At 31.7% G+C, this 24,451-nt stretch overlaps 2 protein-coding genes and 1 long non-coding RNA gene across 3 annotated transcripts; 1 reads left to right on the plus strand and 2 right to left on the minus strand.

Moving 5' to 3' along the window:
• Positions 1 to 1,470, minus strand: LOC107414487 (heavy metal-associated isoprenylated plant protein 31). Its single transcript, XM_048470490.2, has 3 exons — positions 1,287 to 1,470; positions 1,104 to 1,182; positions 1 to 483 (listed from the first exon to the last, which is right to left on the minus strand). Exons 1-3 carry the CDS (start codon positions 1,290 to 1,292, stop codon positions 155 to 157), a joined length of 414 nt encoding a protein of 137 aa, XP_048326447.1. The 5' UTR covers positions 1,293 to 1,470; the 3' UTR covers positions 1 to 154.
• Positions 1,471 to 5,775: 4,305 nt separating this feature from the next.
• On the plus strand, positions 5,776 to 11,141 carry LOC107414489 (uncharacterized). Its single transcript, XM_016022617.4, has 6 exons — positions 5,776 to 6,794; positions 8,369 to 8,949; positions 9,325 to 9,517; positions 10,104 to 10,168; positions 10,301 to 10,511; positions 10,621 to 11,141. Exons 1-6 carry the CDS (start codon positions 6,603 to 6,605, stop codon positions 10,981 to 10,983), a joined length of 1,605 nt encoding a protein of 534 aa, XP_015878103.3. The 5' UTR covers positions 5,776 to 6,602; the 3' UTR covers positions 10,984 to 11,141.
• Positions 9,682 to 10,158, minus strand: LOC132805014 (uncharacterized). Its single transcript, XR_009640409.1, has 2 exons — positions 10,037 to 10,158; positions 9,682 to 9,975 (listed from the first exon to the last, which is right to left on the minus strand). It is a non-coding gene; the product is annotated as an uncharacterized LOC132805014 (long non-coding RNA).
• Positions 11,142 to 24,451: the final 13,310 nt, after the last annotated feature.

Consider the following 24,451-nt stretch of genomic DNA (forward strand, 5'->3'; position numbering starts at 1 on the left):
AATGAAACAGATTATTAAAGAACATGTGTAATAGAACAGATTATAAAGTTTTAAACAAGGCCAAGGGAGCTCAAATAAAGAACAGAGTCGTAAGTCGCTAAAACATTGAATAAAAAATTTTTTTAAAAAAGGAAGATTAAGAAGGAATTAATGGTCACATAATAGTACAAGCATGTGGATTGTCGTCACTAAAAAGTGAAGCAATGGCTTCGTCGGAAGCCACAGCGACAGAATATACAGAGGGTGTGTGGAAGAAAGTGTGTACACCAGATGAAGCACCATTTTTGTGAGTGTCATAATATTGGTTGACAATGTAGGTAGGGTACTTGTAGAATGACGCAAAGTGAGAATATCCTGGAAATGGCCATGGCTCTGCTGCTTTACCAGCACGTTTAATTGCCTTTATCACTTTCTTTTCTTCTAAAGCGTACCCTCTCACTGTTATTTTCTGCGTCTCCATCTCTATTTCCACCTCTTCTGCACCTGGAAATAGCAATATTAAGCTTCTCGGATATAACAAAAATCAAAACGTACAAAATAATAATAATAATGAATAAAAGAAAAAGAAATAAAACAGAGCTTTTGTTTTGTCTGTACATTTATTTTTTTATTCAAGTGGTCAAAATAAAGTCATTGCAAATGGTTTCTTTTTTCACTTCTAACTTGTAGTGTCCGTTCATGCTAATTCTGGAAATAAAGAATTTTGGAAAAGGGTAAATGCCATGAGAATTCTTGAAGATTTTCTACGGAAACAAACGGAATATCCTCTTATTTTCTGTTGACACAATTTATAAAGGCCCAAAATGCTGGTCTTTCAAAATGGGTTTCCCATTTATGGCCTTACACTCCAAGACAGGCTTAAAGCCCATTCTGTAAGCCCATTTCACGAACTCTCGGGCCGCCTCCTATTAGGTGTCCGCAGACATTTGAGACATTGGTTGTGGAGAAGGGATTTCTAACGGTTAAAACATGTACGGTATGCTCAAATCTTTCAACCATACAAACAAGTTGGACAAAGCAGAATCAAAATTGTAAAGAAAAGAGTGGCGTGTATATATATGTATAGTAATAACAAACATATATATATATATATACATGCTGACCTTTGACTTTCAAAAGTGCTTTCTTCAGCTTGGAAGCACAGCCTTGGCAGTCAAGATTTGGAACTCTCACCTCCACCATCTGGAAAAACACTCAGCATTTTCAAAATCTAAATTCATTATATTTACTGCATGCATGAAATATGTGTTTCGATATATGTTTGTATAAGAGATGGAGAGACTTACAGACATAGTTTCTCCAGCGACCAAAGCTCGACAATATGAAGACTAACTAGAGAGAGAGAGAGAAAGAGCGAGCTTGCTTTCTACTTACTAGCTGGACAGCAATATATTATGTTTATAATATTAAAGAGTGGCTCTGTTTTCTGGACCAAAAGAAACAGAGAGGTCTTGCATTGGTGTCTAGAATGATAACTAAACGGTTATACTTATATTGATAGAGATGAGCTGTTTTGGGGTTTTGGAATTCGAGAAAAACATGAGAAGGAGAGGTTCACGCGTGGAATTGGAAAGAGTGACTTTTTAAAAAAAAAAAAAAAAAAAATTGCCTCCAATGTTTGTTATAATCCTCTTCTTCTTCTGCAATTTTTGTACCAAAATTTAATTACAATTTTTGGTCACGCTCTTCGTGGAATGATGAACGACACTCACAATTCAAATTCCATAATTTCATTCCCATTTCTATACGACATGTAGGACCTCTTGCTTATTAAACATACCTATATTTTTTAATTATTTCGAAACCTCCATTGCTTCATGTTTTGTCGGGTTTGCTAAAAGATTATTTTGACCTTCTATCACATCTTTTTGGTGAATTTCATTACTTGATTGTTATGTATTGGGTACGTAAAGTTATTCTAGAGGCTTAGTTACAAAAAGAGAATTAGATTCATACGAAAATATATTAAATATATAAACCAGGCATCAAAACATTTTTTTTTATTTTTTATTATGTCATGCTCATGTCTTAAACTTCGAGCTCTGAAGCGGAGTAGCTTTTGTTTTTCCTGTAATACTTTGCAGGTTGACACAGAAAAAGAAGTTCACGCTTTAAAACTGTAAAAGATTTTCAGAAAAGAAAAAAAAAAAAAAAAAAAAAAAAGGGACAAAGAACTGAATCACTTTAACGAATCTGCTTTCTTGCTGCTTTCAGGAAAAAAAAAAAAAAAAACAAACAAACAAGCTGTTAGGAAAAAAAATCTATGAATTAGTGACAGAAAGATAGTAATTAGTCAAGCGTTGGTCAGAGTATGGTTACTCTATCATGCAAAAGAAACTAACTTTTTTTTCTCCCCCTTACATACAACTAGCTAGGGTTGGTCAATAGATTAGTGGGGCCACTTAATTGAAAAGTCTTGTACATTTTACGAGCGTTGATCATGTTGACTTTCTTTTTCTTTTTTAAGTGCTGAGACCGTTGCTCAAAATTTTAAAGTTTTTGATGGTTTTATGCATTTGTGATGTTCCTGAGAAATTGCATATTAACATATCCTCTCTCTCTGCGGATTGGATATCAAATGATAGATATTCTCTTCAAAAGCTGCGAAAATTGGAAAATTGACATAAAGAAAGAGTACAAGGAAAGAAAGAAGGAAAAGAAACATGTAATTCTCGTCTGTGTTCTGTCTCTTCGAAATGGGCATCAGGAATTATTATGTCATATTTTAAAAATAAAAACAATTATTGGGATAAGAAATAGGGTCATGATTTGTTAGGCTTCTTTGCTAGCACAATGATCACGGTTATAATGATTTTAAGAGAAAAGATTTTAGCGGGGATTCAAACAATATGAGGCTTCTAAAAAAGAAGAGAAAAAATATAAAACAAATATATAAATATATATTCTGAATCAACTTAATAAAAATGTTAAGTAGCAAAAATTAATATTTTAAAGAAGAATGTTAAGGATAAATGGATAATTTGAATAGTTTAAAAAGGTAGCCGATCTTGTGGTTAAAAAATTTACCTAGCTATGCAAAAGTCATCGTAATCATCCAAAAATGGTCAAGCTAGCAATCTTATACTATAGTACTCTAGGTAGGGAGACTCCTACTCTCATTTAATATCTTCTCCTTTTTTTTTTTTTTTTAAGTCAATGATATGTATTGCAATATGCAATACTGGGGGTTAAATGGATATTGTGGCACTTAATTTGTTTAAAACAAGTTGTGGATCTGGAAGCAAAAATAAATAAATCAATAAATAAGATACACTTGTGTTCTTGAGCGATACCATAACAACCATGGTTTTACGGTTAGTTTTGCTCCATGAATTAAAATATATATATTTTTAATATCGATTAAATTCGATTATAATTGGCCTTAGTACATTGCTATATTAAATATTTAATGGACTTCCGTCGATGCAATGGAATTTGACCAGAGTTTATGATCCATTAATTATTATTATTATTATTATTGGAGTGGAGAAATTTGAATGTGGAACAAAAGGGCAATTCATTGCTTTCACCTTAGAGCTGTTTGATTGGTGCCTACTTTTATTTATTTATTTATTTTTTTGTTGACTAAAAAAATCCCTGCTATTGTTTGTTTTTGCAAAATAGTAAATCTTTAAAGGCTTCAAGCAGTGAGTTATAACTTACAATATGCATGTGACACCGCAAAAGTTGAATATTACCACAAGGGTGATTCAATTTATATTAATATTTTATGGGGTCCTTACATCCATGTCGCTCAGGAAACTGGCATATGGATGGTTGGCACTGCGCCACGTCAGTTATCTAGAAATAAAATGTTCCCGAAATTGCGCAAAATATCTACTGTTGTCTCTCGATCATGTGAAAGGCACATGATCAGGAGAATGCAGAGGCAGTCGCTGGTTTGCAATTTTCATCCACGAGTCCCATCAGATTTACACGTTAATTAATAAACGTGTGTGATTTTAATTCTTCGAGGTAGGTAAAGTATAAATAATATTCTTTTTTTAAACAATAAAAATTCAAAAATATTGACAAATTAATTAATGGAACATTGCTTGATCTGAGAAAATGCGTTTACTTTTACTTTCCGTTTACAATGTTTTAATAAATTTTACTATTTATTGTTGTCGGTGATGATAACATTTTAATTAAAATATTTAATCTTATTATTATTTTTTAAAATTTTAAAAATATAGGTTTTAATAATAACATTTGAATTATTTTTTGATATAGAAATTTTATTTATGATTTTTCATAAAAATGATAAATAGTATTTTTTTCTTTTAATGCAGCAAACTTCTTTGTAACAGTTCTAATGTTTATTTCTTTTTCAACTATAGTAACATTAATGTATAATTTGATTTTAAAAATTGAAAATATCAAAGAGAATTGAAGTTCTCCTACCATGTTATTAACAGCTTTTGAAAATATTGGAATTGCTTTCGTTTCCAGAGATTGTAAAGAAAATCTTCTTTTCCTTGCGTCTAAGGTGATTAATTGTAATTCTCCTCTGGAAGCTGAACTTAAAGTTATCGTCAGGGCAGCAAATTTAACAGCAGATTGGAAGCAAAACAAGATTTGCTGGTCTTCTGACTCTTCTTTCGTGGTCAAGGGCATCTCTGATCTGGAGGATCCTGCAGCTTGAACTACCAGAAACGATTTCAGTCTTTTTAGGTCTTATTTTGCCAATTGCAACTGGTCTATCTCTTGGAACTATAGGTCCTCCAATATCGCTGCAGCCTGGCTTTACATGACAACTTGCTGTGTCAATGTTATGGTTGTTTTGATTCTTTCCCAGGAGATCTTTTGAACATTTTGGCCACCGACATGCTTGGAGGTGGCCTCTCTTTGTAATTCCTCCTTATTTGGAGGCTTTTTGTGCCTTTGACAATGAATTTCTATTTACCAAAAAAAAGAATAGGCCCTTGATGTCCAATCCTGTTAAAAATTGGATGCTGAAACTCGTTTATTTAATTTTTTTCCCCATAAATCTTTGTTTTTGCAAACATTTCAAGCAATTAATTAGTCCATCCTAGCTTGGGTATTTGTCACACATATATATTATAAACCACAGAAAAAAGAAAGAAACAACTTGGATTTTTCTTGTGAAAAAAGAGGAAATTAATTAAACTTGGGGAAAGTATGTCCTCACAGGAAGATGGATAAGAAATGACCTTTCTTGTCCCATTTGGTTAGGCCATAGATGCGTCCATGGGTTGCCCTTTCACGATGCACTGTATCTGGTAAACAGCCTAAGCTATAAAGGTTGCTTGTTTATACATTAAAAATCTGTTTACTAACAATAAATTTGATAACTTTTATCTTGTAGATACCCAAAATATGTATTGCCCGAAAATGCATATTCTGCGATAGTAAATGCTCTTAAAATGATATTAAAAAGTCCAACCAAACGCTCATTTAATTTTGTTAATTGCTAGAAATTGACTAAAAAGTTCTATAACTTTCCAGAAGGTTTTCTTTTTCTGTTTTCAAACTTTGCTGAAGGTTTTTGAGGGGGGGAAAAAAAAGTAAAAAAAAAATTTGCCGAAGGATATGTATCAAGAATACCTAAAACCGTGGGGACATTAATTACCATGCACTTAAACGACTCAAATACTTATTTTAGCTTTTTCAATGTCGAGTTTGTTGACTATATTTTTTTTTGATATTTACTATATTTACTTTTTATTAGTCAAAAAAAAAAAAATCAAAAGCCATAATGTTTATGTAACGCATAGCATAATTTCTGCATGGTTATTGATCAATTTCTAAAAGTTGCTGGAGACGGACCAACCACACACGACCAAACCCCCAAAAATGAAACTAAACATTTGTCTAACGATTCACGCAGAAACAGCCCAAAGTGGGGACATTTCTACACTCACTCCCACTTTTGGCTCCCTTCGTTTCCTCATTTCCACCTCATACTGTTCACACCGCCAAAACCTTGACTCTCTGTAATTTCCTTCCTTTCTCTACTATTCTTATCATTCCCGACTAAAAAAATACATTTAATTAATCTAAAAACAAAAAAAGACCAAAAAGGCCAAAAGCAAAACCATACATACATACATACATACATACATACAGACAGACAGTCACAGACATGCTCACAAGATTCAACAAAACCGAAACGTTTCCTCTTGATAGTTGATACTGCTAGTCACCGCTTCTCTCTCTCTCTCTCTCTCTCTCGCCAACCCTTAAACCTCTCCTTTTCCTCCGATCCCTTAACCTTTTTCCAAATCCATCTGGCAAAACCCTGCGATCTGTTTTCCACTCATCTTTTGCTAACTTTTTTTTTTTTTTTTCTGTCCGTATATACCTTCTTTTTCTCTCTGGTTTTAGTATATTCTTATACTCTTATCCCATAAAACAGAGTAAAGAATTGCCAAATCTTGAACCAAAACCCGATTGAGGAAATTGGGATCCGATGATCCAACTGGTGGGATACGCAACAGTGACCCGGTTGATGAAAATCATTGAAATGTGATTTTCCGACAAGGCAGTCACATTTTGTCAGACAAAGTAGAAAGAAAGGCAATTGTCTTTTTTTTTTGGTGAATAAGAAAGCAATTGTCTTGGTTTTTGTCTTTGAAGAAATGAGAGAGACGAACGGCGTGCAGGGATACAAGGGGTACTTGAGATACGGGTCAGGGCTATCTTGTAATTTCACAGACAATATGTGGAAGCAAATTATGAAGTACACTGCCAAGTCCTCTGCTATCTTCTTGTTCTTATTCATCCTCCTGGTCGGCGCGTTTGTCTCCACGCGCTTACTCGGCACCACCACTGTAAGTTTTTAGTTGTTTAATTGTTATTGTTTTTATGTGCATTTAAATGTTTTTCCTCTATTTCTGGGTTATTATAATAAGTTGAGAGTTAAAAATGGAAAACTACTTAGGAGCCAGAAAAGCAGGTTTAAAAACATAATGAAATCCGACGTCGTTGCGTTAAGAAGAAGATTCCTGTCTTAACGTACGCCATGGGCGTCGGCAAACCTCTTTACTTTTTCCTGAGGAAGAGGAAGTCCTGTATGGACACGTGTTGTGCGGCGCTATTCATGCAATCATGCACGTGGGACCCGCCTTTTAGGCCCGCAATTCCTTCTTTAATTTTTTTGGGGAATTATAATAATTTTTAATTTAAAAAGGGGTAGACTTTATTTATGATGTATATAGTGTGGAAAATTAACTTACAGCTGGACAGCCTGGACTAACCTTACATCTGAAATTACATTTTTTCTTTTGCTGATTATTTTACCATTTTAGATAAAATATGTTTTACTCGAGGCTACCGCTTATTCATTGAGTTTTGTCTTCTTCTTCTTCTTCCTTAAAAATGATTTATAAAAATAAAATCATCTTACACCATTTAGAAATTTTAGGGCTTTTAGATAAAATATCTAAAACATTATCAAAGTAAACCTTTTATTACCTGAAACTACCTCTTACTCATTGAATTTAGTAAGGACAAAGATAAGAACATTATAAAATCATTTAGATAATTTAGGGATTTTAGATAAAATATCTAAAACATTATCAATGTAAGCATCTTATTTCCCGAGAGACCACCTCTTATTCATTGAAATTTATCTTCTTCTTTTTTAATTTTTTTTTTCAGGGACAAAAATGAAAGCATAGTAAATCATTTAGATATTTTAGACATTTTAGGGATTTTAGATAAAATATCTGTATCGTTATCAAAGAAAACCGCTTGTTACCCGAGACTCCACCTTTTAATCATTTAGATAAAATATCTAAAAGGGTACATTTAGATTAAGTATGTTTTTATTTTTTATTTCTTTATGTATAATGATTTATAAAAATTAAAATATATATTTGATATAAAAATAAAAATTAGTTTCGATATTTAAAAAAGAAAAAAAGAAAAAAAATTGTGCATGTGGTGTGTGCATATTTTGTGATGTCATGAAAATGAAACAGCTTCAAAATTTTGTTCCTTTAGATAATCTCTGGAAAAATGAATGCATTAATTTAATATTTTTTGAATGAACGTTTTATGTTATACAGGGCAGTATTTTTTGAATGCACGGATTTATTTTAAATGGTAAAATATTTATTTTATTTATATGGAAAAATGAATGCATTAATTTACAGTACTTTTTGAATGAACGATTTAAATTATTGACATTTTTCACATGGAGTGTCAAATCTTGAAACTTCCCGAACAGAGAGGAATTTCTTTATGCTGTGTGACTTTTTTTTTTATTTTTTATTTTTAAGTAGCATGATAAAATTTCTGACTAAAAAGTATAAATTACTTTACCAAAAAAGAGTATTGATTGCGATTAGGCATCGATACGTCGTTTTTGACTTTGCCTCTAAGATTGTGCTCTGTGTCTCAGTCTCTAGGTGGTCCAGCTTCCGGACCAGTTTTAACTACCAAAACACCCCAAGTGTCCACCTCTGAAATCCCTAAAAAGCCTCGTAAGAATATCGAAATTCCACTCAACTGTACTGCATACAACCTCACTCGAACCTGCCCTTCAAGTTACCCAACCACTGTTCTCCCGGATGAAGATCCCAACCGTCCAGCACCCCCAACTTGTCCTGACTACTTCAGATGGATCCACGAAGATCTGAGGCCTTGGACCCACACTGGCATAACAAGGGAGATGTTAGAGAGCGCCAAACGGACGGCTAACTTTAAATTGGTGATCGTAAATGGTAAAGCTTACGTGGAGAAATATCATAGGGCCTTTCAAACCAGAGACGTTTTTACCCTGTGGGGGATTCTACAGTTGCTACGGAGATACCCAGGGAAAGTGCCTGATCTGGAGCTGATGTTTGATTGCGTTGATTGGCCCGTGGTTCTATCAAGGGATTATAGTGGGCCCAATGCCACGGCTCCACCACCATTGTTTCGGTACTGTGGGGATGATAAGACGCTCGATATTGTCTTCCCTGATTGGTCATTTTGGGGCTGGTAAGGCCTAAAACCTTTCCATATCCTCCAAGTAAAGTAACATTATTAGTCTTCTGATACGTTTTGTCAAAGCTTATGATGTGAAAAATTTTCGTACAAATTATATATATATATATATATATATATATTTATTTATTTATTTTTATAACAAAATAATATAAGATTGCGGATTTTATATCTTTGTATTTTTTTAATTAGGAAATATCTTTTGGACCACAATTAAATCTTTTTGACATTTTGAATGGTACAAGTTTGGAAGCATGAATGAAGAAACACATGGAAGACAATTAAAGAAATAATAACCAATAATTTTGTAAAAAAAGTTCAAAATTCCTAAGCAAGTTAATGGTAGACGTTGATTTTCTCCTTTTCTAGGCCTGAGATCAGCATAAAGCCTTGGGAGGAATTACTGAAGGACTTGGAAGAAGGAAATAGGAGGAGAAAATGGGTGGATAGAGAACCTTACGCTTATTGGAAAGGAAATCCAGCCGTTGCTGCAACCAGGAAAGACCTTCTCAAATGTAATGTCTCAGACCAACAGGACTGGAATGCTCGTGTCTATGCGCAGGTACTATTCCTAGTTCTATTTTAATTTTTTAATGAACCACAACTTGCAATTGGACTTCAAAAAAGTTGTAACCAAAAGTTGCTGATTGGTTTGGCACCAACTTTGAGCCATTGCTTTCATTACTTCTAGTTGATGGTGGAATAATCAATAATGTTCCTGTTGAGTAAACAAAAACCATCCTGATACTTTTCCCTGTTATCCAGCTTTATTTTTTATTTTTTTTATTTCTTTTTTAACAGAAAAAAGGTATATAAAGCTGAAAAACAGGAAAAGAATATATAGTCCTTTTTCGAAAAAGCATCAGGAAAGCTGTGCAAAATATTTATACTTTTAAAATTAGTGAATCTTTTCAATTATTTTAGTTTTCATAATTTTTTTTTAGTTATATATAAAACATAGTACTTTTTATTACGAAAAAAGAAAAAAAAGAAAAAAAACATTGTACATTCTTGTTACACCTTTCTAAAAGACTAAAACAACTAAAAATTAAATTAGTAAAATTGTACATTCTTGTTACACCTTTCTAAAAGACTAAAACAACTAAAAATTAAATTAGTAAAACATATAATATTGAATGAAATTTCAGGATTGGTTACGAGAATCTAAGGAAGGGTACAAACGATCAGATTTGGCAAACCAATGCATTCATAGGTAATTTAAAATCATCCTAACTTTCAATGCTTTTCCTTTAGAACTTTTTTCTAATCTCGATTGCCATTTATCTTAATCGGTAATTTTAATCTGCTTTATTAACTAATTGTTTTACACTTCCGATTGATGAAGGTATAAGATCTACATTGAAGGGTCAGCTTGGTCTGTCAGTGAAAAGTACATCCTAGCCTGTGATTCTGTAACGCTTGTAGTAAAGCCCCACTACTATGATTTCTTCACTCGAAGTTTGATGCCAGTTCAGCACTATTGGCCCATAAAAGAGGATGATAAATGCAGATCCATTAAGTTTGCTGTTGACTGGGGCAATTCACACAAGCAAAAGGTAAATAATTTATCAATTAGGCTATTACTATAATCCAAGTAATTATTTTTATTATAAACCTTTTTTCTTAGTGTTCCAATATTATTCACATATATTTTTTTCTTTTCAGGCACAAGCCATGGGAAAAGCTGCGAGCCAGTTCATCCAAGAGGAACTTAAGATGGAGAATGTGTATGATTATATGTTTCATGTTTTAAATGAATATGCTAAGCTCTTGCAGTTCAAGCCTACTGTCCCTCGAAAAGCTATAGGGCTCTGTTCCGAGGCAATGGCTTGCTTTGCGCAAGGACTAACCAAAAAGTTTATGATGGAATCTATGGTAAAGGGTCCTGCAGAAAGTGGTCCTTGCACCATTCCTCCTCCTTATGCTCCTTCATCTCTTAATGCCTTCCTCCGAAAACAAACGAATTCTATTAAACAAGTCGAAATGTGGGAGAAGAATTACTGGGACAACTTAAATAAACAATCTTAAGAGTTTATTTTATTTTATTTTTTTATTTCTTATTTTTGTATACGCATAGAGGTATTTAGTCTTGATTAGTAATTTGCTTTTCAATGTATATTTCATTTTTTTTTTATATTTTCAAAAAAGAAATATTTATCCACTAAATAAATCTATCTTATAATTTAGCGTGTGTACAACAATTAAGGATTTCTTTTTCCATATTATTGATATCTCAGTTTTTGCACCTAATAAAGCTCTGTTTTTAACTCCCAACTATGTATACATTGCTCGATTAACCAGGCCACGGTATAACAGCTGGGCAAATTTGTTATTTCATTTGGTTATTCTACCAATCTTGTCAAATGCCATGGAGCAAAGGCCACTGATACCATTACTGCTTTCCTCTACGGTCCCTAAATTAGACATATGATATAATCTATGGTCTAGCAGAGTAGAAGATATATAATACAATCTTGGCGGCTACTTTTCTTATTGACGATCAATTATATTTATACAGATCCAAGAATATTTTTAAGGTAATAAATGATAAAAGATTACAACATATAAAATCAGATATTTGAGATATTTTAAGATTCATTCCTTATGAAACCTGTTTGCTCTCCAATGTTGTTTGTCGTCCACGAGTGTTTACATTGTATTTTTTGGGTACAATCCCATTTCTTGGTGCTCTCGGGAGCAATGGTCACAGGAGCGAAGTCAGGAATGCTAGGGTGGGGGAGTCTGAAGTTAAATTATTGTTTATAAAAAACAAAATTAATATTTATAATAAACTATTTAAAAAATAAAAATAAAGTGTTTATTTTCTATGAAAGTAAATTAAACAAGCATAAATTATATTACTTAATATATATTGAATATAAGTAACAATATGTTCGAAGAGAAAGAGCAGAGAAATAAAGCTTTTTATTTGTCAATTTGATGATAAAACACTCACAATCTTATATTTTATAAAAATTATTTAGTTTCCGATAAGAGATTATAATGTACATGATTAGTCAACTATATCTATATAACAAACCACTTACAGTGATAGTGTGATAGTGGAGACAGATGCACTTAACAGTTGTAAATGCATTGAAAAGTAGGATAAGAACTCCTTGCATTGGGCTTCCGAAGGCCTGTTGTATTTTTGTTGTGTCAAAAGTTTAAGGGTTTTTTTGAAAAATAACCACCCCACTAATTCATTTTTGAAAAATAGTAATTTTTTTTTTTTTAAAAAAGTAGCCCACTTTTTACTCTCCTAGACGAAAATACCCTTTTATAATGGTTTTTGTTCTTTTTTTTTTTTTTCTCTCTCTATCAAAACACTTCTTTTTTTTTTTTTTTTTTTTTTTTTCTTTCCTCTACCTTCGAATCCATTGACTCATCTAGGGTTTCTTTCTACTTTCCCTTTCTTTCCCTTTTGGAAACTCAATCATTGTTGCCACCCAGAGACAGAGGAGAAACACACCATTGTCAGCTCTACTCCGATCTGTCATTTGTCGCTGCCACCATCGTCGCACCACCGTTGTCGCCACAGTTGATGAGAATTCCAGTTCGAGCGGTTCCTCTCGATGTGTCTCTACCTTCCTAAATGTTGTCATTCTCGACAATGTTATGAGTGAACCTCGTCCTTTTCTACGTTATCACCGCTTTTCTTTTCTACGTTATCACCACTTTTCTGGTTTCTATACCATAAATTATCAATGCTATTTTTTATTTTTATTTTTCTCTCTTAGCTTTGATTCATTTTCGTGTTAGTATAGTAGTTTGGGTGGTTGGCTCTTTATACTTTCAGAGAGCACAGATTGATTCATTAGAATTTGGTTGGATTTGGTTTTCTCTTTTTAATGTATAGATCTTTAAATCTGGTTTGTGTTTGGATCTTTGGCGATGTTGGTTCATGTGGTTAGGATTGATAACTGCTTCGATTTTGAGGTCAGTTCCTCATACAAAATTTATCTTGTTGGCGAGGAACTGAGGACTTGAGAAAGGAAATGGGTCATTGCAGCGGAAGATAGCTTCGAACTTGAGGACATCTTATATTTTCTCTTACTCATTTGATTTCAGAGTTCTTTTTTAGTATTGTTTTGTTTTGTTTTGTTTTGTTTTTTCTTTTTAATTTTCAATTTTTCAGGAATTAAATGTTGTTTCCTTCTGAGATAGTCGGATAGTGCAACTTGTTTTGTTTATTGAATTGTAGACTTGGTCTTCGCATGGAAAATGATATCAAATGGGTCCAACCATTATATCGTGATCTTTTCCCTCTTTTTATAAGTACCAATGCTCGGATTGGTGGTTCTCTGAAACATTGAAGTTTTTTATATATTTTTCCTTATGAACTGTGAAGAGCTATTTGATGATTAGTTTATATTGCAAAGTGTTAAATCTTGACAATTTTATTACACTTTTTGTTCTCTTAACTGTTTGGAGATCCTTATGTATCTTCTTTGAACATTTTTTGGTGCTCATAATGTTCAGGGTGCCGGTAAATCAGTAGTTTTGAACAGTCTAATTGGACATCCTGTTTTGGTACGTTGAATTTGTATTTTAAGAGTGGGATCCTTTTTAATTATTTTTTCTATTTGATAGGACTGTGTAGAAGTTTCTTCTTTATTCTGAAGTTTTATTTCTCATTTACTTTCAACCAACTGGTGAAAATGGTGCAACTCAGGCTCCCATAAGCATTGATTTATAGAGGGATTGTTCTTTGAGCAGCGAATTATACAAGGAGTGGACTTTGGTTGGTGCATTGACTGCATCAGGACAAGGAAGTTACTTCCAAGATCCCAAATGATGAAAACAAGCATCATTTCTTTTATGAGGTGGTTTTGGCTGTAGAGTCTAGATGGGATTTCAATACAAGATGGATGATTTACATAAATACTTAAATTATTGAGTACTGATATAACCTTAGATTATTGGCTTAACTTCATTACAATTTTTTTTTTTTTAATTTTTATGTAAGCAACTAGGTGCTATATTGCAAGAAGTGAACTTTGTTTTTTTTTTTTTTCCTAGATTTATATAAATCTTTTGATTTATATTTTTCATAAACAATATTAAAGCTCATTTACCAATTGAATCAGATTGAATTGCTTCTTTTTTTCCCCCAGCCTTGGTTTCAAAAAGAGTTGTAGGATAGAAAGTCTAGCATTAGTTCCCAAAAGAATCAGGTAAATGTCAAATTATATTTATTGCTTTTATTTCTGCTTCTTCTTCTCCCTCTCTAACCAAGTTTATAATATGGTAATTCGGAAACTTAATTTGAAAATGATATTTGCTTAAACATAATTCTAACATGTACGATATTTTGTGACTTATCATGATGATTGCTTATTTGTGATCTATAGTTTGGAGGTGGGGATGGTTTTATATTTATATTATTTATGTATTTGTGTTTATTGCAAAGAAAATGAAATCCATTGATGCGTTTAGTGGCACATATTTCTGCATTTAGGCTAATGTTATTTGTTAGTCGTCTTATGCATATGCTAGTGTCTTATATTTGTTATGATCCTTTTCCAAACAATTTTATGCCCAGTTGGCTTTGCAAACCAATCTCAACAAAGTTAGCATGCAAATTATTCTTAGAGTTTAAGATTATGGATAAATAAGTGCTTCCCCTTTAATGAATCATGTGATCCTCTATTAATGATAATCCTATGCTAGACCTACTATGGCTTGGGCTCGCAAAAATTTTTTTTATATCAAAACTGAAAGAGGAATTATTGATAAGTTAGATATATTGAGAGAATAGGCGAGTTACATTATAAGACCTACCCATTATACAAGAATAAAATTAACTCATTTTAGTTTAATTAAGAAATATATAAATATTTAAGTTTTTTACTAATATTGATTTTTTATTTTTTTAGCACTAAAGGAGCAAGTGATGAACCAAGCAGAAAATTGAAGCACAAAATTTAAGATCGTATAGTTGCAAATGACTGCTGAGAAAATTAAAAAAATAAGGATTTGAAGCTCTCACAAACACACACACACATACATACTCACAAAAATAAAGAAAGAGAGAGAGGGAGAGATAAAGAGATAGAGAAGCATTGGTGATGGTTTGTTTTCCATTAATGTAAGTTGCTATTTTGAACAAAATAGAAAATGTTATGCATGTTGATGCTACATTAATGCATTAATATTGAATACGGTACGATTTGAAGGTACAGAGTCACTCCCAGAATGAAGCCATTATAGGAATAAGTGATCTGCAATGCAAGTGATCTAAGCATTAGAAAATAAATGACCGACATTAAAAAATGGAGTTTTTAAAAAATTTGCATTGTAAAGCATAATGTAATCCTTAATATATTTCTGTATGAATTGTTTTGTTGCAGTGGTGATTGTGGTATTTTTACGCTCAAGTCCATGGAGTTTTTACATGCTAGATTACTATTGACTTTCACACAAGATGACATAGAGTTCTTCAGGAACAAGTATGCTCATGAGGCTTACAACAAAGAACTAAGCATATGAGCTAAGTGGTGATGCATTTTTCTTTCCTTTTGTCATGTTTATAGATGCATATTCTTTATTACATTAGACTTTTAATTGTAAAGATAATGGTGGCTTATAATGTTCATTTAACAAAGATAACGATGTGATATTGATGTAAGGATAAGTAATTGACCTTATAGGAAATGTGCCATGTTTATTTATTAGAATTCCGTTATGCACAAATGTCTTACGAGCTTAATTGCAAATTTTAAAAAATTTTCCGCTAGTCGGAAAATATTTCCTCTAGACTGAAAAAATTTCCTCCTAGAGGAAAAATTTTCCTCCAGTCGGAAATCCCATATAGGGATCAATTGAAGCCTCTGGATAAATTTCCACCAGGCGGAAAATTTTTCCTCCGAGCGGAAATAGTTTTCCTCCTGTTGAAAAAAATTTCCTCCAAGCGGAAATCGTTGAATAATTTTTATTCCTATCAGAAATTAATTTCCTCCACTTGGAAAATCAATTTCTAATAGATTATTTAAGTTAATAGTGTGGTAAAAAAATTGAGAGTGGAGACAAATATTATATAAGATGAAGATGGAATTAACAAAAAAATGTATTGACATTTAAAATCAATAACCATTTTAAATAAAAGAAAAAATGATATATGTTTGTTTTTCTTTTCAAAATCATTTGGACATTTCATAAAATGATATGTAAACTAAAGATTTAAAATCAACTCCAGAAAGCCTCTTTTCATTTGGTTTAAATTCAAAAAAAAAAAAGATTGCTAATAAATTTTCCACCGTAGAGTAGAAAATATTATATCCAATATATGAAATAATTATCAAAACATATTAAACCATAACACTAAATTAAAACTTTCTAATTCGAAGCATAAGACAATGGATTCGTACATCTTTGCCTATAATGTCCAACACCATCGCATCGGCTACATCTACGTCTAATAACATCTTCACCTTCGGATGGTATGCGTTGCATCTTCGGTCTACCGGCTCGCCTACGTGTCCATCTTGGTGGAAGAACAATACAACTTGCCACGTCATCCGGGGCATGCCACTGTTTTTCATCTAACAAAGGGTAAATGGACTCAACATAAGCTGCACGATATACATCCGCGGTGTAATAATGAGAACACATGCCATAAGGAGCAATTTTGTGGTCTCTGCAAGCAGCAATACAATGATCACAAGGATATTGATCAAGATCGAAGACTTTGCATGAGCATGTTTTTGATTGGAGATTAACTGTACCCCTTAAACTCCCACCTTCCACAAGAAATTCATGCATATTAATGGCTTTCACACGTAGTCCGATGGACTCCAAATTTCGTAGTTTGAGTTGCTCTTCCATATGGTCAGTCACAGGTTTCGTCAATTTTGCACATGCAGTACGTCGCTCATAAAACCACCTTTGCAGTAAATCCCATATGTGCTCTATTAATGCTACTATTGGCATCTCTCTAGCATCTAGCGAAATGTCATTCAAGCTTTCTGCAATATTGGTGCTCATGATAGTGTACTTCTATATGGACAAAGAGAACGTGCCCACCTTGTAGGGTCACATGATCGAATGTACTGGGTAACCCTACTGTTTTTTACCTCAATTTGCCCCATATAAAACTCAAAATCTTCAACCAAATATGCACTAGCTGTGAGCATGAAACATTGTATTATTGATTCATCTTTCGCATGTCCATTTACTTTAATATTTCTGCTTATATGGTACGTGCACAACGCATGGTATGCATTGGAAAAAACTTTGCGTAATGCCCTTTCAATAGCGGGATGTCTATCACTCATAAACACCAAATCCGGAAAATCTTCAATGGCATCCTTGAGGTTTTGGAAAAACCATGTATATGCTTGCTCGTTCTCTCCATCTTCAATACCGAAAGCCAAAGGATATATTTGCTTATTGCCATCCATGTCCGATGCTATATACATGTATCCTATGTATTTCCCTTTCAATGTAGTTGCATCAACAGCCAACATGGGTCTTATGTGGGATTTAAATCCCCTAATGCTTGCTCCAGTCGCCATAAAGAAATATACAAAATTGTTATTGTCATTTGTTTTGATACGTGTAATAGTCTCAGGGTTCTTCGACACTAACTCATAACAGTAGGCAGGTAACTTAGCAAAATTCTCTTCTAGAAATCTCCTAACACTGTTAAGTGCATACTCTTTACCTCTCCATGCTTTGTTGTAGCTTATATTCACCCCATATTTCTGCAAAAAATCATGTTGAATTTCTTTGGGTTTGTAAACAGGTGCAATACCTTCATATTTAGATTTGATACATTACCCGATAACCTGGCTACTGGCCTGCTTATGTTCTTGATGCACGATATCTAACGAGCAACTGTGTACATTATCAAAAATTCTCACAACAAATATTTCTCCATTTTTAAATGTGGTTGCACGTAGTCACCATTTACAAGTATTTTCCAAGCATACAACCTCATACCGTTGTGTAGTTGACCGTGTCACCTTGAACTCTTTATTTTCTCGCATGCAATAGATACTCAGTTTATTCTGTAAGTCATGTTTGTTGCGAAATAATTGTCCAACTACTATGCTCTCACAGCCAGTGAACTTTGACGAAAATATAGCCATAGAACCACTTCTGTTGCTCGATGATATGTGGTCATTTGTAGCACGATGAACCCTAACATCATCAACTCCTTCATTGTTCATTTCAGGATGCATATCATTATCATTGTCCGACAATTCATGATCAAAATCTACATCATTATGATCAACATCATCCCCGGCTGCATTGTAATTCTCATCATGATCAATATTATGCAACTGCTCATACTCCTCATCGTTAGGAAACCGTTCAGCATAGTCACCTCCAACATCAACTTCTTCGTAGATGTTAAATGATGTCCAGGCCCCACAAACATCAACTTGATCTCTAAACTGAGTTTCTTGAACCATAATTTCCTGAGATGTAGCTTGAATAGGTTCAGTACCGGAAACTTGTGGTAGACGAACGCCAATTGAAGGACAAGAAAAAGAATGAAGATTACTCCCACTATCCGAAGCAAATGCTGTTTGATGAACATTTCTACATACATGTTCAACTTTCGAAATCACCTCAACATACAATAGAGGCCGCATCATTGTCATCCTTCCATTCATCACTTATTGAAAAAAGCATTTCACATCCCTATCACATCGTATTTTTATAGGATCCAACTTTTCTTCACATCATCCATATATCCATTTTAGCTTTAGCAAATATTCATTTTGATCTATCTCAATAGAATTGAAAATCTCATCCTCTAACTCTGATTTTGTGCATCTCTTGCCGACGGAAACCATTATATTTTTACCATTTCGATATTCCCAATTATCATCATCATTTTGTACCAATGTTCCATTGTATAAAACCGCAATTATAATATCATCGTCTTCCATTTTACTATAAAATTAAATGAATAATGTTAAACTAAATCAATAAATATATAAAATTTTGAATAATACTAAACAAACATAGTAACTGTATTAAAAAAGTTGATTCTGTTTTTTTTTTTGGCCAAATATAGCTTTTTCCTAGTGATGGAAAACTGGCGGAAAATTGACGAAAAATTAGCGGAAAACTTGCGAAAACTGACAAACTGGAGGAAAATGGCAGAAGTTCATCTTTTTCGCCAAATTTCCTCCGTTTTTACTGTTTTTCGCAATTTTTCAGTTTTACACAAAATTTTCCCCATTTTCAAACCATATGCCACCTAAGTATCTTTAAAATCACATATAACAGCTCATAAATTAATTTCTTGCATATCCATATTAAATAAAAAGCTTAAAAATTCCAAAACTAACAAAAAATACAAGAAAAAAGAGAAAGAGAAAAAAGAAAAAAAAACACATATTTTCTTACTTTCATCTAATAAGAAAAAAGATAAAAATTTTACCTGACTTTAGTTTCAGATATGAGAAAATACAAAAAAATGAGAGTGAGAGGAGATGAGATGCAAAGAGTGGCCTGTTAGAAAAACCCTAACGGCTGTGTAGAGGAAGAAGGAAAGGGTAAAAAAAGTCTTTTTCCGGAATTTTCAATTTTATCAAAAATATTTTTATCCCAAAATGATTATTTTATAAAAAATAAAAAATAAAAAAATTGCTATTCTTCAACAATCATGTTACAAGATGGCTCTTTTTCAAAATAACCCAAAGTTTTAATGATGTTGGGTTTAATTGGGCCCTTAGAACAGCTAACAAGCAAGCCAATGTTTTTTAGGTCCAGTGGATCTGAGTTGACTGTGGACCCTCGTGTATCGATTGCGTGATACAAGATAATGTACTTTAGTCAATCTCTTAAATTTAGGTATTTTGTGTTGCCATTGTTTTTTTGTTTCAATAAATTCCAGTTTTAAGCTTAAAAAATAATTTAATTTAGTTTTTTATATAATTAATTTATTATTTTAATGATAATTAATAAATAATTATGAATTCTATATATTAATATTTAATTGATAAGGAAAATTAATAAAACATAAACGGCCAATATATGTAAAATACTAAAGTAAATCTAAAATATAATAAAATATATATGGCAAAAATAAAATAAAAAAGGCAGGAAGCATGGCTCCGCCACCGATTGTTCGATCTCCCACTGATAGCCGAATCGTTCTGTAGCTTCAACTGCTGCTGAATTGTGTGGGTTCGCAATGATAACGTCATTGGCTGATCATGTGATGTAGCGACCTAAAAATACTCGTGGGGCTATTTGTGATAACATAACTGGCCAGCCATGTCCACAAAGGTCTTCTATAAATTTAAAAGTTATAAATTTGACAGTGGATTTTAAAATTAGAAACCTAAATTACAACATTGTAAAAAGAGGGTATCGAAGTAGATTTAACTCTTTATAACAAAAAAAAAAAAAAAAGAAGAAGAAAAAGTTCCTAATGCTCAAATACTTAAACAAGGATTAGACGATATTCAATTGGTTATGAGAACACCCTTTGATCAAAGATTGAAAAAAAAAAAAAAACTATATATATACATATATTTCCAACGATTTTTGCCAAATATTTTTGTTTTCAAAATAACATACTTTTGTTAATGACCTTATGACATAATTCTGCCAAACTAACCTAATTCTGAAAACCCATCAACGAAAATAAGCATAAAATAGTCAAGAGAAAATTGATAAAATTGGAATTAATTAAATGGTAAATATCACTGTAGACCTTCTATTTTGTTATTTTTCAATAGTACATTGATATTATGAAAAATATCAGTGTAACCCTTTTCGCATTTCATATTTGTTTCAATATAATATTATTTTTTAAAATTCTTAACAATAAAATTAAAAATTGATTTATTTATCCTTTATTTAATAAAATTCTTTTACTCTTTTTAAAAAATAAAAATAATAAAAATTAATGAATAATAATATGTTTAAACTCATAATTAACTATTTTTTCTTTCTGAAAAAATAAATAATTTTGAATGTTTTTACTTTGGATAAATTTAACTTTTGAAGTTTTGTTTGAAACAACCAAGATTATTATATATAATTTGTCACTTTTTTTATAAATTGGAAATGGAAATTTTAGCATCACTATTTTTAAGAATATAGCAATTTTAAAAGAAGTGTGTATTTGTAGTTTGTATTTGTGTCTGTGTTTGTGTTTTTTTCTTTTTTTTTTTTTTAAATTAAGTTCTTAGATATGAGAAAAAAAGTAAAAAACTATAGAAGTAAAATAAAATCTGGTTAAGTAAATAGTAAATAGATTAAATTGTAACCACATTAGTAAGAGTTTTAAAAATAAATGCTATACCACAAAAATAAAATAAAATATAAAAAACTGTAATAGTATTTTCATAAGAAAAATATATAATTGAAAAATAATAAATTAAAAAGTGTTTTTAGTGATATTTACCCTCAATTTAAAGATAATAGTAATTATTATTATTATTATTATAATGTTATTTCTCTTCTCTCTCATGAGGAGTCCCTTTTGAGGCAGGTAAACAAATCCTTATCTTCTACTAACTTTTTCAAGCCGCGACTTTGCTATAACGCGTCGTCATTGTCCATTAGTCAGAGTCTATGACAGTCGTTCCAGACTACAAATTCAACCACGGAAGAAAACGCACGCCATGTACTGCTTTTCTTCCGCGCTGTATCTGTAAAATTTTGCAAGTTTAAATGCCCTGCCAGCACGGCTCAATAGTCAAAAAATCCCGTCTCCTTTTTTTTTATTTTTTTCAAACAGCAGTTTGATTTCAAATTTTTCCATCATATTTATATCAACGATCCTAAAGTGACTAAATTATTTGTTAAACAATTTGGCAAATATCGTTTAGCTTGTTTTTGGAATTATTATTGATTTAATTTTAAAATTTACTTATTCATATCTATTTATTTGTTCTTAAAAATTCACTTAGTTATTCATATTTATATTATATTACTATATTATGTTATTTTTGATAACTATTTTTTTGGTAAGAGTTTCTAATTGTTACCATTAATGATAATTATCAGTAGGACTCATATTTTTAAAATAAATATTAATTTGATGCATTTATTTTTGTATTGATTTTTATTTTAAAGATCTAATATAAATAAATAAACTTTTTTTAAAATAGTCAGTGTTATATATATTAAATTACTGTATAATATATAAATCTCATTAGTATATTAAATTACTATATAATATATAAATCTCATTATTGATCAATTATCAATAATAAAAAATAATATTTTTTTCATTAATAATTTAATTTTTTTGGGTAAATATATTAGTGCATGTAGCACTATTGTATTTATATACAATTACACTTATTATATTGTATGGGCAACACCATGAACCATTAATAATCAAATAGTCAATAAATATTTTATCATGTAAGATTCATCAGTTTAATAATAATCATGATAACCTATGTCCTAGTTTGGATTAGCTAGGTCTAGAGCTAAAATTCCCTATCCCAAATTTTACCCCCAAAAAGAAAAAAAAGAAAAAAAAAGAAAAAAATTGTTTAAGGTCTCTACGAAGTTTGCATTACCTAGCCAATACTTTTCATTGGACTGAATAGTCAAAATACTTGCACTTCCTGTCAGACGCTGCAATTTCCACACTAATTCTAATAGTACCCTGTGCATGTTCGTGCGAAGACATGTATCCGTATATTCCATGTTTTTATGCCAAAGCTACTCTGCGCAATTGTACACGTTTTGCATCGGCATTAGGTGTTCACTTAGAATGGCTAGTGCTCTCTACTTTGGGTTCTTCTTCCTAGTCCTATGCATTAACGATTCAAGGTTTTCCAGTGGAACCTCCACATACAATGTGAGTTGCATAGAAAGGGTGAAAGGAGCTCTTCTAAAGTTCAAACAAGACCTTCGTGGTCTTTCCAATCGCTTGGCCTCGTGGGTTGATGGTGCAGACTGCTGTAAATGGAGTAGGCTTAAACTTGGAATAACTTGTCTAGGATTTCTGGACAGGAGAAAAATTAAATTGTTGTTTATGTATTTTAAAAAACATTTGAGAAAGAGGTTGAGTTGGATTTTTAGGTTAAAGAAAAAAAAAAAAAAAAGACAAACGACTGTAGAAACACATTTGGAAAAAGGAATGAATTACGAAAATAAAAATTGTCAAATAAAAAGGTCGATATTATGAATTTGTATGAGCTATTTCATCCCAAAAAAAAAAAAAAAAAGATTTTGTATGTGCTATTTTGTTTAGTATTTCAATCAATTATTAACTTAAAGATCCAAAAAAAAATCAATTATTAATTTATATATTCGTTAGATCAACAAATGATTTTATAAAAAAAAAATATTTTATACATTTAACAAGGTTTATACACCATCATATAATCATTCTTATATGTGTGATGTAGTGCAACACGAACCATAATCATAAGTTTACCTTTTGTTGTTTTATGTTTTTATTGCCGTTGTATAGATATATACCATGTTGTACATATGTAAATATTTCGTTAATATGTATTTAACATGATTTACAGTCGCTTGTTAGCCAAAATAATAATAATAATATTAAGAAAAGTGCTATGGTATCGTAGTAGGATCCTGATAATAATAATAAGATTTATGGTCTCTGCGAAGTATGCATTACGCTTCATTATACCGAAGAGTCAAAGTCTTCCAGTTCTGGTCCTGCTGAAGCTGCAACTTCCAGACTAAGTAATAAATGTTGTTGATGAGTACCCTGCTTTTCTTCTAAAGCTATCAAATTCTAAAGTTTTTCTCTTCTATTCGATCAGATGTCAAATATTTCTTGAAAGAAGTAATTTTGCAGTCTAGCAACAATTTTGCAGTCTAAAATGTTTTCGTGAAAGAAGATCCACACTATGAATAAGCCGAATAAATATTTCTATTTATACTGCTATATATGATCGGTAACAAGTATATATGTCATATAGTGATAATTTCAGCTTCTTAATCTCTCAGCCTTTTTTTTTTTTTTTTTTTTTTTTTTTAGAGAAAAAATAATTGCTCTGGCCAATATATAAGATGTCTTTCGCCATCAACTGAACCATTGAATTGATAACCCATAGCTGGATTGAAAAACACACATAAACAAAGACTAAAAAAACAAAGGATCCTTATTTGGAACAATATTGTTATTAATTATAATACCCATAAGCCCATACCATTTGGATCTTCTGCTTGTTTTTGCTGTATATTTGTGTATGTTTTATTTTTTTTTAGTACTCGATGAAAGTGGTGATCACACATAATCCTGTGAAAGCGATAATTATATATCATCAATTGGATAGATAAAAAATAAAGAAAAGTAAACGATCCAAATTTGGCCCAAACACAATTTGTTGTAGATGAAAGCATGGGGGATAAGGTATGTAGATTTAGGATTTTTTTATTATTTTTTTTTCTCTCTTTTAATCCATGTTTACATTTGTTTTACAATTTTAACCCTGGATTTGTCACTCCAATGATTACTATTAAACTATTTTAACCGTCAATAGATCTAGGATCTTCTTTTTTTTTTTTTTAAACTCTTTTAAGTCCTTGT

Source organism: Ziziphus jujuba, chromosome 8 (assembly GCF_031755915.1).
Source record: "Ziziphus jujuba cultivar Dongzao chromosome 8, ASM3175591v1".
NCBI lineage: Eukaryota > Viridiplantae > Streptophyta > Magnoliopsida > Rosales > Rhamnaceae > Ziziphus > Ziziphus jujuba.